Raw genomic sequence first — 13,576 nt, 5'->3', positions numbered from 1 at the left:
ACTCACACGATGTAAGCATGCGCCGCCCACGCTGGCTCGAGTTCGATCGGACGTTCAAAAGTTTGAATTAAGTTTGAATTGTGGGAATCGTCCGCCGTCCGGTCCGGCCTCCACTTGCTGGTCGTCCGATTCGTAGCACGTACGTGTGCGTCATGCCGATGAAGGAAGAGATGAAGATGATGTGCCGCAGTTAATTGGGCCGACGACCATGTACGCATTGATTGAGGAGGAGATATGATCGATCCAACGGCCGTCGCTTTCGATCGGGTCTCCACCTAATGCCATTGATGAGATGGTATCTCGGCTGCCTTTTCGTACACACTTTCAGGCACTTTCAGAGGGCACAACACAACCGCCCCCCTTTTGGCCCACCGTATGTACTTCGGTGTTGCAGGCAGAACGTACGGTGTGGGCGTGCACTGCTAGCTCAGGTGACAAACTTCTTTGATCGTCAAGTCCCCAGCAAATCTAAACCTGCTAGATACTTCATTTTTTTCTCAGATTTGTGAAAAAGATTCGTATGTTGCGGGAAAAAAAAGGGAGACTCTGCTTGCTTGCTTGCTGCTGCTACCGTACGTGAAAGCTTGTCAAGTACTGCGATCTGTATGTATATCGTGGTCGTGCAGGTACGTGCAAGGAAAAGCCAGGTGGTGTACGCATGCATAGTTTTCAATCTACCAACAATAATTCACTTTTAAAACTGAACTACTCCATATATATAACCCCCTTGATAGAATCGTGCGGTGAAAAAGTCAGCGTTTCCTCGATCAGAACGATTGATGTGTGTACTGAACGCTTTCGGTTGCCTCTCCTACTCACCACCTGGCTGTACTGCCGCTAGCTACATGATTAAGACGATACGCTAAAAGTGACATTCGTGCATGCATGAATGAATATTTGACGGCAAATCGTACGTGCAGACATGCGGCCGGCGCATGGGTTCGTTGTGCGGTTGGCTGGCAGCTGGGCAGGCAGCAGATCAGTGAATGGCCCATCCTCACACGTGTGCATTTCTTATTCTTCTTCCTCTGTTCAACCTGCCGGCCTTTTGCACAGCAAAAGTCGTGCTGCGTTTTTATTTTTAGAATGTATGTAAGCACCTGGTCATGCTGTAGCAGCAGAGCAGTAGAACTAATCAATCTCTCTCGCCAATATTTCCTGCAGGAACCTGCAGCAGCTCTTGGTTTTTTTACCCATGCATGGCCAGGGAATCCCTTTTTGCGGAGTAGTTTGAGAACATCGTACTTGTGTTTTTTGGAACGACAAAAAACAGCAATGCGCGAGGATGGGCTGATACTGTTTGTGGCGAGGCTGCACGAGTTCTATGCCTAGACTGGGCCGGAACTGCACCAACAGGCTAGCATAGTTCATCGGGCTTCTCCTGTCCAGGGCCTTTGTGCTCCTCCCTTCTTCGTCTTCTCGCTTTCTCGTCTTAAGACGGCCGAACAAAACTACTCGTACAAATGATTGCCTTGTATGTAGGGGAAAAATGATTGATTTTACAGCATTTTTCCACGTACATCGGTACATGTGTTACATGTGAATTTATATTTCACTCTGTTACGATATGCCAGTAGCACTGAGACTCCTTAGCAAGTGCCATCCTGCTGCCGCATGTTTTTCTGAAAGTGTCTATTCATACATTGTTTCAGAATCTACGTGTAAAAACTGAGGCAAAATGTATTGACAAGGTTTTGACTAATAAAGTTATTTTTTGTTGCATAGTTTCGAGACATGAAATTAGTGCCATCATATTTTCGTTTTCAAGACTACGCATCTAAACCACATGTCAGTTTGGATAACTATCGGTCGAAGTCTCGTCTTAATGAAATATGTTACGCATTATTATTAGAGGTAATGATACCAGTCGTACAACAAATTGTATCGCGCTAGCAGTTTAGTACAACAACATTTGCGAGATGGGGTCCAGTGGCCGGTACATTAACTTGTATGCAAATTCAAATTTGGTCAAATTCACCGTGGAGCCGACACGTTTCATGCCACGCTGTAAGAAGGCGCACGCCATAACTTGTTAACCTCCCCCTCTCCCCGAATCCCTAACCCTAAATTCCCCTCTCCCCGAAGCGACACATACCTACACAACCATAACAACCTACACCTCCCCCCCCCCCCCAACACACACACACAAATCGAAAAACCAGCCAAAACCCATCTGTTCCCCTCTCCCGAAATCCCTAACCCTAAAAATTCCCGCAAAATCATGACGAGGAATTGGTCAAAAACGTGAGAGAGAGAGAGAGGAGGAGGAGGAGGAGGAAGATGGACCAACATGGTGTTGATTAATAGGCCTGGTGCTCATGATCAAGTCGTCAGGCAACAGCTCATGGTGGCGGCCACTTGGTCACCGGCGAGGAGTGGGCGAAGCCGTGCATGGAAATCAAGACCACGAGAAGACCCTCCGAGAAAAGGAAATTTCAGGTTGGTTATCGAAGACCTTGGACCAACCCAAATCGTCGGCCACCACCAATATCTTACCTACCCCACCCCCCATCATGGTGTTGTCGCAGAAGGAAAGAGAGCACACATTCCTAAATTTGGAGGGCCACCATCGCGGAATCATAATTTTTGGGCCAATGAACCGAATTGATGCACCAAATTACACCGATGCTTTGTGGCACGCTGACTAGAAATCTTCTCCATGCCTGCAAAGATCATAAGCCACACAAAGATTGCTGCCGCCACCACGAGACTGCGGTCGCGGAATCGCAAATGGTCACGAAGATTTCAGAATTAAATACCATTGCTGCTACATGAATCAAACATAAACCACGTGTCAAAAACAAAGAAAAAAAAACGAACACACCGTAGAGCATAATGACAACCAATGAAATCAAACACTCTTGGTCCATTGGATCCGGAGTCAATCTGACAGCACCACTAGTAACTACCTCCACGGCTTCGTCTCGGAGACTCGGAATTTCTCCTGGGTTTGCTGATCCAAAGTCAAGCGGTCTCTTCTCGTCTTGCTCCGGCGGACTCTCTCTCTCTCTCTCCGGGGCCGGAGCCATGGTGGAGAGGCGGCCGCGGAGGAAGCCGCTGGTTCTCGCGTCCACACAGGCGCTCCTCGATTCGCTCCCGGGGGAGCGCCGCGGGCCGGCTCCGACCCCGCCTGAGCCGGTGCACCTCAGGGCCGGCGTCCTCCGCTTCCCCACCGGTTCCTCTGGCGGAGAGTTCGGCGAGCTCGCGTCCTTCGTCGCCCTCCCGGCGTCCGCGCTCCGCCGCCTCGCCGTCGTCACCGGCACGCCGGTACGTGGTCCCGTGCTGCGCAATCCGAGCTTGCGGTGTAAATTGACTGGCCGGAGTTGGGTAATTAGATCCCTTAGGGGCTTAACTGCGGAACCTTGGTGCATTGAGGAGTTAATTTGGTTTCATGGACTTGATGATCTATTTTTTTTAGATGAACTTGGTTATATAGTTACACATAATTTAGATGGAAATTGGTCTCTTTTCTACTCAAACTGAGCTGTATCAATTAGAATTTGCAAGATGTCTAGAACTTTGGTGCTACACAAGAATGATCTTTGTGTGCACATACTTGCTATTTATGTATACGCAGTTGAATCAATCTAACCGGTAGCTTTCCGAATCCGATTTTAGAACTCTAGTTGGCATGCTGGAAACTCTCCTGTTGAAATTAATAAGCAAACTGTCGATCTGCAGGTGCTTGTCAAGAATACTGACAATAATGTTGGGAGGATTGTCAAAGCAGTAGTACTTAATCAGCCATCCCTTGATGAGTCCCACAGAGAACAAGCTGATCCAATGGCCTCAACCTCTTCATCTGATCATGTGATGGGTTTCTTACCTACTCGCTCGTTCCCAACAAATGGCTTTGCACCCTTGAATGAAGATGTTGCTTACGTTAGCCCACTTTTAGCATTCAACCTGGGAGTGCATGTTTCTTGTCTCAAGCTTATTATTCAGAAAGGGGAGAAACCTTTCAAGGTTTGTTCTAACGTTGAAGAGGATCGTGCTGCTGAGAGTGCTGGAGGAGATATTTCTCTTCACGTAGAGCTTCTACCATGCCCTCAAGTGCCTAAGCATGCTTTGCATCTGCGGGTTTCTTTTGTGAGAATTCCTGAATGTGGTGTATTTGCTTCCTTAAAGATAAATTCAGCACTGGGAGGAAGTGACTACCAAGATATGATAGATCAAGCTTTAAATGAGCACTTCAAATTTGATCGTTTACTAGCAAGAGGGGATGTTTTCTGCATACATAATAATTGGAATTGTGGTGTGAGCTCCTGCTTAGCATGCAACAAGGACAATCCTAGACAGCAACCTAGTAATATGATATATTTTAAGGTTAGTGACCCACTTTTCCTCCATCAAACAAGCTTGCATAAAGAAAGATACTCAGTAAACGCGATCTAGCAACTTAGCCTATATTTGCCCCTCATTTGTTCATTCATAACTTCATAAGTATTGATGCGTTAATATTTATTTGCTCACCAGGTAACTGGCATGGAGCCATCAGATGAACCAATTCTTTGTGTTAACTGTAATCAAACAGCTCTTGTGCTTGGAGGAAGTGCCTCTGCTCCAATTCCTCCTCGCAGCTTCTTTGCTGCTTCTGATGATTCAGTACCTTTGCATGGAGAAATAGTTGAGCAGTTAGCATCTATCATTGCACCAGCATTATGTCCTTCAAATGTTTTGCCGAGAATCAAGTTTTCCACTTTCTTGTATGGCCCATCAGGTTACTGCAATTTTACTGTAATTTCAAAAAAGAACATTGTCTACTACTCTACTTTGGACCGAATCTTTATTCTAAACAAATGCTGTGGGTGCAGGATGTGGAAAAAGGATGGCTGTGAGGCATGTTGCTAACCATCTTGGTATGCATGTGGTCGAGTGTTGCTGTCACGATCTGATGACCTCATCAGAAAGTGGGGCTCCTGCTGCACTTGTGGCTGCCTTCAAAGAAGCTCAGAAGTACTCATCTTTAATGTCTTTTTGTATCCTTTACAGCTGAAATTTATTCCAGTTTCAGCTGGTAAACTGTTTTGTTTAGTTATCCTATTTTCTTTCAAGACATGGTCTTTACTTTGTTTCCCATTTATGTTTGCTGAATACTCTTTTGCAGGTACTCTCCTTGTATAATACTTCTTCGGCACTTTGATGCAATCGGGAATACATCCTCCAACGAAGGTCCACAATCTGAGCAATCTGGCATTGCAGCGAATGTTGAGTCTGTCATTAAGCAGTACACTGGACAACGTTGGGTTGTGAAAGACTCACTGACAGCAAAAGATGTGGCTGGAAATTCCGTATGTGTCTATTCCCCAAACTTTCAGTTTTCAACAAGCCCTTATGATATAAATTATTAGTGTATCAAACTCATTACTGAACCTCTTTCCTTTCAGTACCTTGTGGAACCTGAATGTGTAAGTTCGCTTCAAGTTCTACTTGTGGCAACTGCAGACAGTGCTGAAGGAATGCAGCAATCAATTAGGCGATGTTTCCGCCATGAGATCAACATGAAGACTATCAATGAAGAGCAGAGGAAGAACTTGATCTCTGAAACGCTTAATGGTGTCTCAGCAGTTGCTGATGAGGTTATTGATGAAACATTAAGTTCTGCACTCTTACAAATATCTCGTGCTTATATGGTGTTTCACTTTTCAGAGTATCAATGACAAATTTGTAAAAGATATAGCAGTGCAAACGTCTGGTTTCATGCCCAGAGATATACTTGCATTAGTTGCAGACGCTGGTGTGTCATTTGCGCATAAAGTTGCAGTGGAGAAAAGTAGCAGTGAAATCAGTACAGGAAGCTCATCTACCACTCAGGATGAAGAAAAACACTTTTGCAAAGAAGATATTTTATCTTCCTTAGAACGGGCCAAGAAAAGGAATCGTGCTGCATTGGGTACACCCAAGGTGAAACATCAACTTAATCTTCCAATATCTTATAGAAGCTTCTATCTTATACTATTCATGTAGCTTTCATGCCCACATGCATCCAGATCCAGCCCATGAAATCATATATGTGAGCTTTAGTTTGCTCGTCTTCAACAAGTTCTCAATTTCATTTTTCTGTGCTATAGGTTCCTAATGTCAAATGGGAGGATGTTGGTGGGCTTGAGGAAGTGAAGAAGGTTATTCTGGATACTATTCAGGTAAATTTGATTTCATTCTATGGATGCAAATAAGATTTCGCTATTGTAGTTTCAGCACCAGAAGCTGGTTCAGCACGTTTCGACATACTAACTTTTCTTTTGGCTGGTATTCAGTTACCTCTGATGTACAAGCACCTTTTTTCTTCTAAATTACCGAAGCGATCAGGCGTCCTGTTATATGGACCTCCAGGCACTGGGAAGGTAGGTTTGTACTTTGCCTGATATGAATTTGAGCTTTAGTTTTCCAATTTTCAAAATATAGCAGCATTCAACAGCAACATGATAGATGATCACTACAGTATTTCTTTCTTGAATTTTTAGACATTATTGGCGAAAGCAGTGGCTACTGAGTGCTCATTAAACTTCCTTAGCGTAAAAGGTCCAGAATTGATAAACATGTATGTTGGAGAATCGGAGAAGAATGTCAGGGACATCTTTGAGAAGGTATATTCAGTTACACAACCATAACAATGACATAAAATATGCACAGATGCTTAGGTTTTCAAATTTTCATTGTCAACTTCAGGCTAGATCTGCACGGCCATGTGTAATTTTCTTCGACGAGCTTGATTCCCTTGCTCCTGCGCGAGGATCCTCTGCAGATTCTGGAGGGGTGATGGATAGAGTGGTTTCTCAGGTATAAATTTGATCAGTGAGTTAGTGACTGGAGTCGCATATTTTCCTCTTGTCGTCAATGTTACAATGATTGAATCTGCTAGCTGACTTTCCTGTTTGTTGTCATTACTAGTTGCTAGTGGAGATTGATGGGTTAAGTGATAACAGCCAGGTTATTTCCTTTACCATGCATGACATGCTTATTTTTTTTACCAATGTTCCCTAGATTCATTGACATGAAGGAACCATCGTCTAAATTCTTTTTGTAGGACCTCTTCATTATTGGGGCTACCAATAGGCCTGACCTTCTTGATTCTGCACTTCTTCGCCCTGGCCGATTTGATAAGCTCCTTTATGTCGGTGTAAATACTGAAGCATCGTATAGAGAAAGGTAGTTCTTCCTTTCACCGAATTTCAGATTAATTGCAACTGAACTTTGATCTTACTGTAATTGTTATGCAGGATACTGAAAGCACAGACACGCAAGTACAAGCTCCACGAGAATGTATCTCTCTTGTCGATTGCTCAGCGCTGTCCTCCAAACTTTACTGGTGCTGATTTTTATGCATTATGTGCAGATGCATGGTTTCATGCTGCCAAGCGTTCAGTGAGTTGACGTGCTTCCTCCCTGGCTCCTTAATATTCTTTTTACTCAACCTCTGTTGGACTTTTACATGGTATTTCAACTTTTCAAGGTTAAAACGCTTGAAGCTGATCCTTCAACAAATACTGATGCCAGTGCTGAAGAAGTCATCGTTGAGATTGACGATTTTATGACTGTAAGACTTCAAATCATTCTGAACATGCATAGTAAATATTAGTTTGGTCACTTAGGAATGAAGCTGGTTCTCAATACTACACAGGTGCTAGGCGATATCTCACCATCGTTATCTATGGAGGAGTTGCAAAACTATGAACAGTTGAGGCAGAAGATTGAGGGACCTTCTAGATGACGTATGCTAATATTCTATTGTTCGTGGACAATTTGGTGCTGCCGGAGCACCCTCGAGGTTAGTTTTATTTACGAGATTATGTTCATTCTGTTAAATTGCTATAGATAAAACTGAAACCCAAATTCCTTGTATGCTTCCTTCAGCATTTCAGTGCATTTGGAGATAGTGGCCAGTGGCCACGTTGAATCAACCTGCCAGTGACGGCTTTGGCATGTTTTCTGGTTCTACCACGCTGAGATTCTCACTCGCACTTGCTTGCTGAAGATAGTAAACCTTTTTTCTTTCTTTCGATAACAGTCTAACAGATGTAATCGATGTAGCTAGGTTCAAGTGAGATGAAAAAAAAATCTGACAGATGTAACTAGCTCAGAGTTTCTGTTTGTTACAGTGTTTTCCGCTAAATATATCAGCCTATCTATCCGAAGAACATTCTGTATTTAATGTTGCTAACGTTAGCCATATAGCACAGTCCTTGTGTACTCAAGCAAGCCAGTGGAACCTGCTGTAAAAAAACCCCTGAGGAATAAACAAACAAGCCAGAGGAACGAGAGAGCGAGAGAGAGAGAGAGAGTGAGGGGGAGAGAGAGAGAACAGGGACACCCCGCTGCGCGGGCCAGAAGCTGGTAAGCCCGAGACACGCTGCCGCCCAGGCCCATCTGGGCAGAGCCCAGCCCACAGAGCCATTACGAACAATCGCTAGAAAAAGAAAGAAAGAGAATGTTCTAAAAAAAAGAAGAGGAAAAGAAGAGCGAGCAAGAGAGAGAGAGAGGGAGAGAGCTCGAGAGGGAGCAAGAGAGGCTCCCATATCACGTCGGCCGTCCCCCGATGCCCTCCGTGTTCCCAAGCAGCCCAATCCGTGCGCTCCCTGTGCCGCCGTCGATCGTGATGAGTACTACCTCCAGCCAAAGCCAGTGGCCCAGGGCGCGACCGTCGACGCCGGATGCGGCCAGAACGAAAGATAGAATTAGGAATTATCACGGGGTGCAAAACATTAAAACACACGGCTAGTGGTATAATAAAGCGGAGACGTAAAAGCAATTTCTGGCCCCTCCTTGCCTCCGCCACTAAAACCCTGGCCTCACCCCTGGTGTTGCCTCACAGACAGGGCGCACTGGATGCCTACTTTATGAAAATAAACAACCAGATTTCAGTTTGTATTGGAGAGGCTCATTTGATGGTGGGGGTATGAGATAGTGACGTTTCCTTTTTTTTCTCATGCTGAGGTCCCCGCGTTCCCACGTGACATCAAATACTTATTCAGATATCAAATGCTTTTTCACCTCCTTTACGCTGCCACCCATTTCTTCATTTAATCAAGAAAAAATACCCTACAAATTAGATTCAACTGAACAAAAAGTTACTCTATCCGATCTCCTTCTTCTGTTCTACGAGAAGATTACCGAAAGTTAATTTGTCAGGCTCAGCTAGAAGTAACTTTTAACGTCAAAACTACATCTAACAAATCAGGAAAGTAACTTTAAACATCAAAACTACATCTAACAAATCAGGAAAGTAACTTTAAACATCAAAACTACATCTAATTAACTCATAAGAGTAACTGTCATACACCGAAATTACATCCAGCAGAATAAGAAAGTAACTATGATCCAGAATTTACATGAAGCAGAATCACAAAGTAACTCTGACACAGAATTTATATCAAGCATTGGACACAGTTCAAACTAAGAGAGTATGAACACACACAGGAACAGGAGCTAGGTTTGCACCTGACAATTGGAACCATAATCATCCATGCTGCCACCGTCGTTCGTCATCCCTCGCCAGGACAATGCCTCCTCGTGCAGCGGTGCAGGCAGCACAGTGCCACCCTCAACACCTCGCCGGCGTCCACCTTATCTTCCAGCCGTCGAGTCCACAAGCTCCTCATACCTGCCCTCTTCTTACTCGCACTGACCGGGGGCAACAGGGGAGGCTGAAGCTGGGGCTCGCGGGTGGTGCGTAGGCCGGGGATGGTGCGCGCCGGCGGCGGCGACGCGGAGACCGGGGATGGGACACACCGAAGACGTCGGGGCAGGCCGGGGAGGAGGAACTCGACGTCGACGAGCCTCCCGACGCGGGACCTTAGGGAGCCGCCGTCCGGGACGAGCCAGGCCGACGACGCCACTCCGAAGTCCGTCGGCCTGCCCGGATCTGGCCGCTCCACCGCGACCGGACATTGCAGCCTCTGCCCGGGTCCGACCCGATGGCTTTTGCCAGGATCCGTCGCGACCACCTCACGGCCGCCTCTGCCCGTGTCTGCCGGATGGATTTAAAAGTTAGTGGAGCATTATCATCTATCACCTCGGTTTCTTGGGGTTTCACGGTGGGTTCCCCATCATCGCCGGCCATACTCTTAAGAGCGGTAAAGCCCCAATTAAGAGACGAGGCTCTGATACTAATTGAAAGATCGGTATGGTCGACTAAAAGGGGGGGTGAATAGGAGACTAACAAATTTTAGCTTTACTTTTTCTTTTCTTGAAAGATACAAACACTTAATCCCAGGGCTTTCTAGATTCTCTAAAGTGAATGTAACCCTAGAATGAAACGCAATAGCCGAAGCAACAATAGATAGCAAGAATGTAAAGGGGAAATGATACCACACGTGGAGACGAAGATTTCACCGGAGTTCCACCTATTGGGATCGATGTACGTCTCCGTTTGGAGGAGTGCTCTACCACAAAGGTAGACACGCCACGAAGGCTCACTCTATTCTCCAACTCACCACACAGCAAAAGTGGGATGAGCTCTCACACCACCATAAAGGTGAGGTGAGTTCCACTAATGGCTTCCTTGAGGACGAACGCCGAACCCTTACAAATTTGACCGGGGCAAACTCCGCAACTCAATAGGAGGCTCCCAATCCAAGCCTCAAGCTCCTCACACACCAAGGGAGAGCTCGAGGTGACCGCTTCCGTCTAGGGTTCCCAACAACCCAAGAGAAACGAAATCCACAAAGAAAGCAACGGGAATCAACTTTTTGACTTGGTGAAACTCTAGAGCAAGATCTTCTCCTCCAATCCTCAAAGAATCAAGAGTTATGAGTGGCTAGGGAGGGAGATCTTGAAGATTTAAGCTTGAGGTGTTCTTGAAATGAGTTGGGGTGTTCTTGGCTGCTTGCTTGGTTATTTAGCTCGTTGGGGACGAAGGGGTATATAAGTGGGTTCCCAAAAATCGAGCCGTTAGGCACAGGTCTGGGTAGGCCGGAACTTCCGGCTGACCGGAAGTTTCGAATATTCACCGGAAGTTCCGCAAATTCCTCCGGGATTAACAAAAAGCACCCGGAGGTTCGGGCGAAAGTTCACCCGGAAATTGATTCACCCGTTACCTTCCCTTGTGGATCACCTCTTAATAGTACGGATATCCTACGACTCAAAACAACCGAAAAAGCCGGTAAACACCGCTACGCTTCTTTCCTTTTTAGGGGTCCACAAATCATCTTGTGTCGAGTTCTTTATAAAACCTGAAATACTTAGCACAAGATAAGATAACAAAACAAGTTGTCATCACCACCAAAACTACTTAGGAGAGAAATGCCCTTTCAATCTCCTCCTTTTTGGTGAATGATGACAACACAAAGATTTGCATAACGAATAAACAATTAAAACTAGATGCATGGAATATAAAATATAGACGGGCTCCCCCTAGATGTATGTACTAATTTGATTTGCTTAACATGCAAAGAGCACATACACTAGGATCAACACTCCTCCTAGATTTTATAAACCAATAACTCAATTGCAAAGGATTAAAGGTATTTCACTAAAACTTTACAAGGATATGTAGGATTCATTCATAAAGAAGATATAGATCATACCTCCACAGGGCATAACAATTTTGAATGAAACCTACAATGACTTATCCAACAAGATATCGAGCAAGGCTTCCAAGAAGCATAAAGGGTTAGATAAGTCAAAACCAATTGAGCATATACCTTTTGCAATGAGATCTTGTGATGGAGCACATATCTAAGGGCACAAAAATATCACGTCTCCACTCAAGATTAGTAAGACCTAAGATAAGCATTAAAGTCATATCTAGAACAAATAATCCACCACATAAACCTTAAAGCTAGCTATTACATCACACAAAGTTATCAAGTTTTACACAAACCACGAATTTGAATTTAAATAGTTCAACAAACTAGATAAGTAGCACAAGCACCTAAAAACTCCATGAATAAGAACGAGCTTGTGACTAAACCATGCAAATCCCTGAGGCCCTAAACTCTCCCTCACAACTACACTCTCCCCCTTTGGCATCAAGACACCAAAAAGGGAAGAATCGTCCCAAGAGAGAAACAACCAAATCACTCGGAGAAATCATCATCGGTGTCTTCTTCCTCAACCTCGTCTTCACTACCCTCAGCAGCAGGCACTTCATCTTCATCATCATCCTCATCTTCTTCATCATCACCCACCGAAGAAGGAAGATGATCATCATTGCGGTTCCAATCTCCATGGGTGCTCCTCCAACTCTCAAAGTTCTCAACATCAGACACAGGAGAGCTAGACAAGTCCAAATGATTCAAAGCGGGAACTTTTGAGCATATAGAATAGATGGTTTTCAGATAAGATGGCTTGGGTAGATCACACAAAGTTGGAATTATATTATGGCATTATACACTCACTTTGCAAGAAGCAAAGTCAAAATACCAAATATGAGTGCATTTCCATAGATACATAATATGTCATATTTGACTATATAAGATTTGCAATGAAATTAAAAGAATCAACCTCACAAAGGTGAGGGCGGTGGCCTAGGCCACCATATTTGAGTATGTATGAGCTTGACACCGCGAATATAGATTCTTGGGTTCAGACTCAAAACTCACATTGAAGGTCAATGTATGAAATTAATGTTAGCATAGTAAGAGTAGCATTTGCCCATGAATTGAGCTATGCTCCCCCTACATCCATGCACACATCCAAACTAGACAAATGTTAACCGTGGGTGCGGGTGCAAGTTTATCAAACCACAACACTAGAATCTAAGATATTTAGCTCATGGCTTAACTCCCGAAATCTTGCTTGATCAAGAGGCTTCGTGAAAATATCCGCTAGTTGCATACCGGTGGTAACATAAGAGAGATCAATATCACCACGGGCCACGTGCTCTCGAATGAAATGATGGCGAATCTCAATATGCTTCGTCTTGCTATGTTGCACGGGGTTGTGGGCTATCTTAATTGCACTCTCGTTGTCACATAAAAGAGGCACACTTTCACAAGAGATTCCATAGTCCAACAATGTTTGCCTCATCCATAATAATTGTGCACAACAACTTGCGGCGGTTATATACTCGGCTTCCGTCGTGGAGAGAGACACGCAATTTTGCTTCTTAGAAGACCAACTTACCAAAGATCTACCAAGAAATTGTCAGGTTCCGGAAGTTGACTTCCTATCCACTTTGTCTCCCGCCCAATCCGAATCTGAATATCCCATGAGCTTGAAACTTGATCCTTTAGGATACCATAAACCAAAGTTTGGGGTATGAACCAAATATCTAAAGATTCTTTTGACCGTCACTAAGTGACTTTCTTTTGGTGCGGATTGATATCTTGCACAAATACCCACACTTAACATAATATCCGGTCTAGATGCACAAAGGTAAAGCAAGGAACCAATCATAGAACGATATACCTTTTGATCCACATCTTTACCATTGGGATCTAGATCAAGAGAGCTTGATGTAGGCATTGGGGTCTTGGCACTCTTGGCATCATGTATCTTAAATCTCTTTAGCATGCCTTGGGTGTATTTGGTTTGATTAATAAAGATTACTCCTCTCAATTGCTTGATTTCAAATCCAAGGAAGAACTCCAATTTACCCATCATAGACATCTCAAACTTTTCGGTCATTAGCTTA

At 44.4% G+C, this 13,576-nt stretch overlaps 1 protein-coding gene across 2 annotated transcripts; it reads left to right on the top strand.

Moving 5' to 3' along the window:
• Positions 1-2,889: 2,889 nt before the first annotated feature.
• On the top strand, positions 2,890-8,152 carry LOC100842096 (peroxisome biogenesis protein 6). Of its 2 annotated transcripts, XM_010242124.3 has the most exons (18): positions 2,890-3,267; positions 3,682-4,326; positions 4,477-4,720; positions 4,815-4,956; positions 5,108-5,291; positions 5,388-5,579; positions 5,650-5,904; positions 6,072-6,143; positions 6,258-6,344; positions 6,465-6,587; positions 6,670-6,780; positions 6,892-6,930; positions 7,028-7,149; positions 7,221-7,263; positions 7,337-7,365; positions 7,454-7,537; positions 7,622-7,768; positions 7,855-8,152. In XM_010242124.3, exons 1-16 carry the CDS (start codon positions 3,028-3,030, stop codon positions 7,533-7,535), a joined length of 2,610 nt encoding a protein of 869 aa, XP_010240426.1. In that variant the 5' UTR covers positions 2,890-3,027; the 3' UTR covers positions 7,536-7,537; positions 7,622-7,768; positions 7,855-8,152. The 2 variants fall into 2 exon arrangements, with proteins under 2 accessions (XP_010240426.1, XP_003580553.1); XM_003580505.4 differs by having other exon boundaries at positions 2,893-3,267; positions 7,221-7,365.
• The last annotated feature ends 5,424 nt before the right edge of the window (positions 8,153-13,576 follow it).

Source organism: Brachypodium distachyon, chromosome 5 (assembly GCF_000005505.3).
Source record: "Brachypodium distachyon strain Bd21 chromosome 5, Brachypodium_distachyon_v3.0, whole genome shotgun sequence".
Classification (NCBI taxonomy): Eukaryota; Viridiplantae; Streptophyta; class Magnoliopsida; order Poales; family Poaceae; genus Brachypodium; species Brachypodium distachyon.
Note: the sequence above shows the minus strand (reverse complement) of the source record. Positions and strands in the feature narration are given on the sequence as shown.

Bases quoted from the DNA above. Each gene is read 5' to 3' on its own strand.
- LOC100842096 (XM_003580505.4), top strand. From the start codon at position 3,028: ATGGTGGAGAGGCGGCCGCGGAGGAAGCCGCTGGTTCTCGCGTCCACA. The intron at 5,905-6,071 runs GTGAAACATCAA...TCTGTGCTATAG, and splicing joins CTGCATTGGGTACACCCAAG to GTTCCTAATGTCAAATGGGA. The intron at 6,931-7,027 runs GTTATTTCCTTT...TTCTTTTTGTAG, and splicing joins GGTTAAGTGATAACAGCCAG to GACCTCTTCATTATTGGGGC.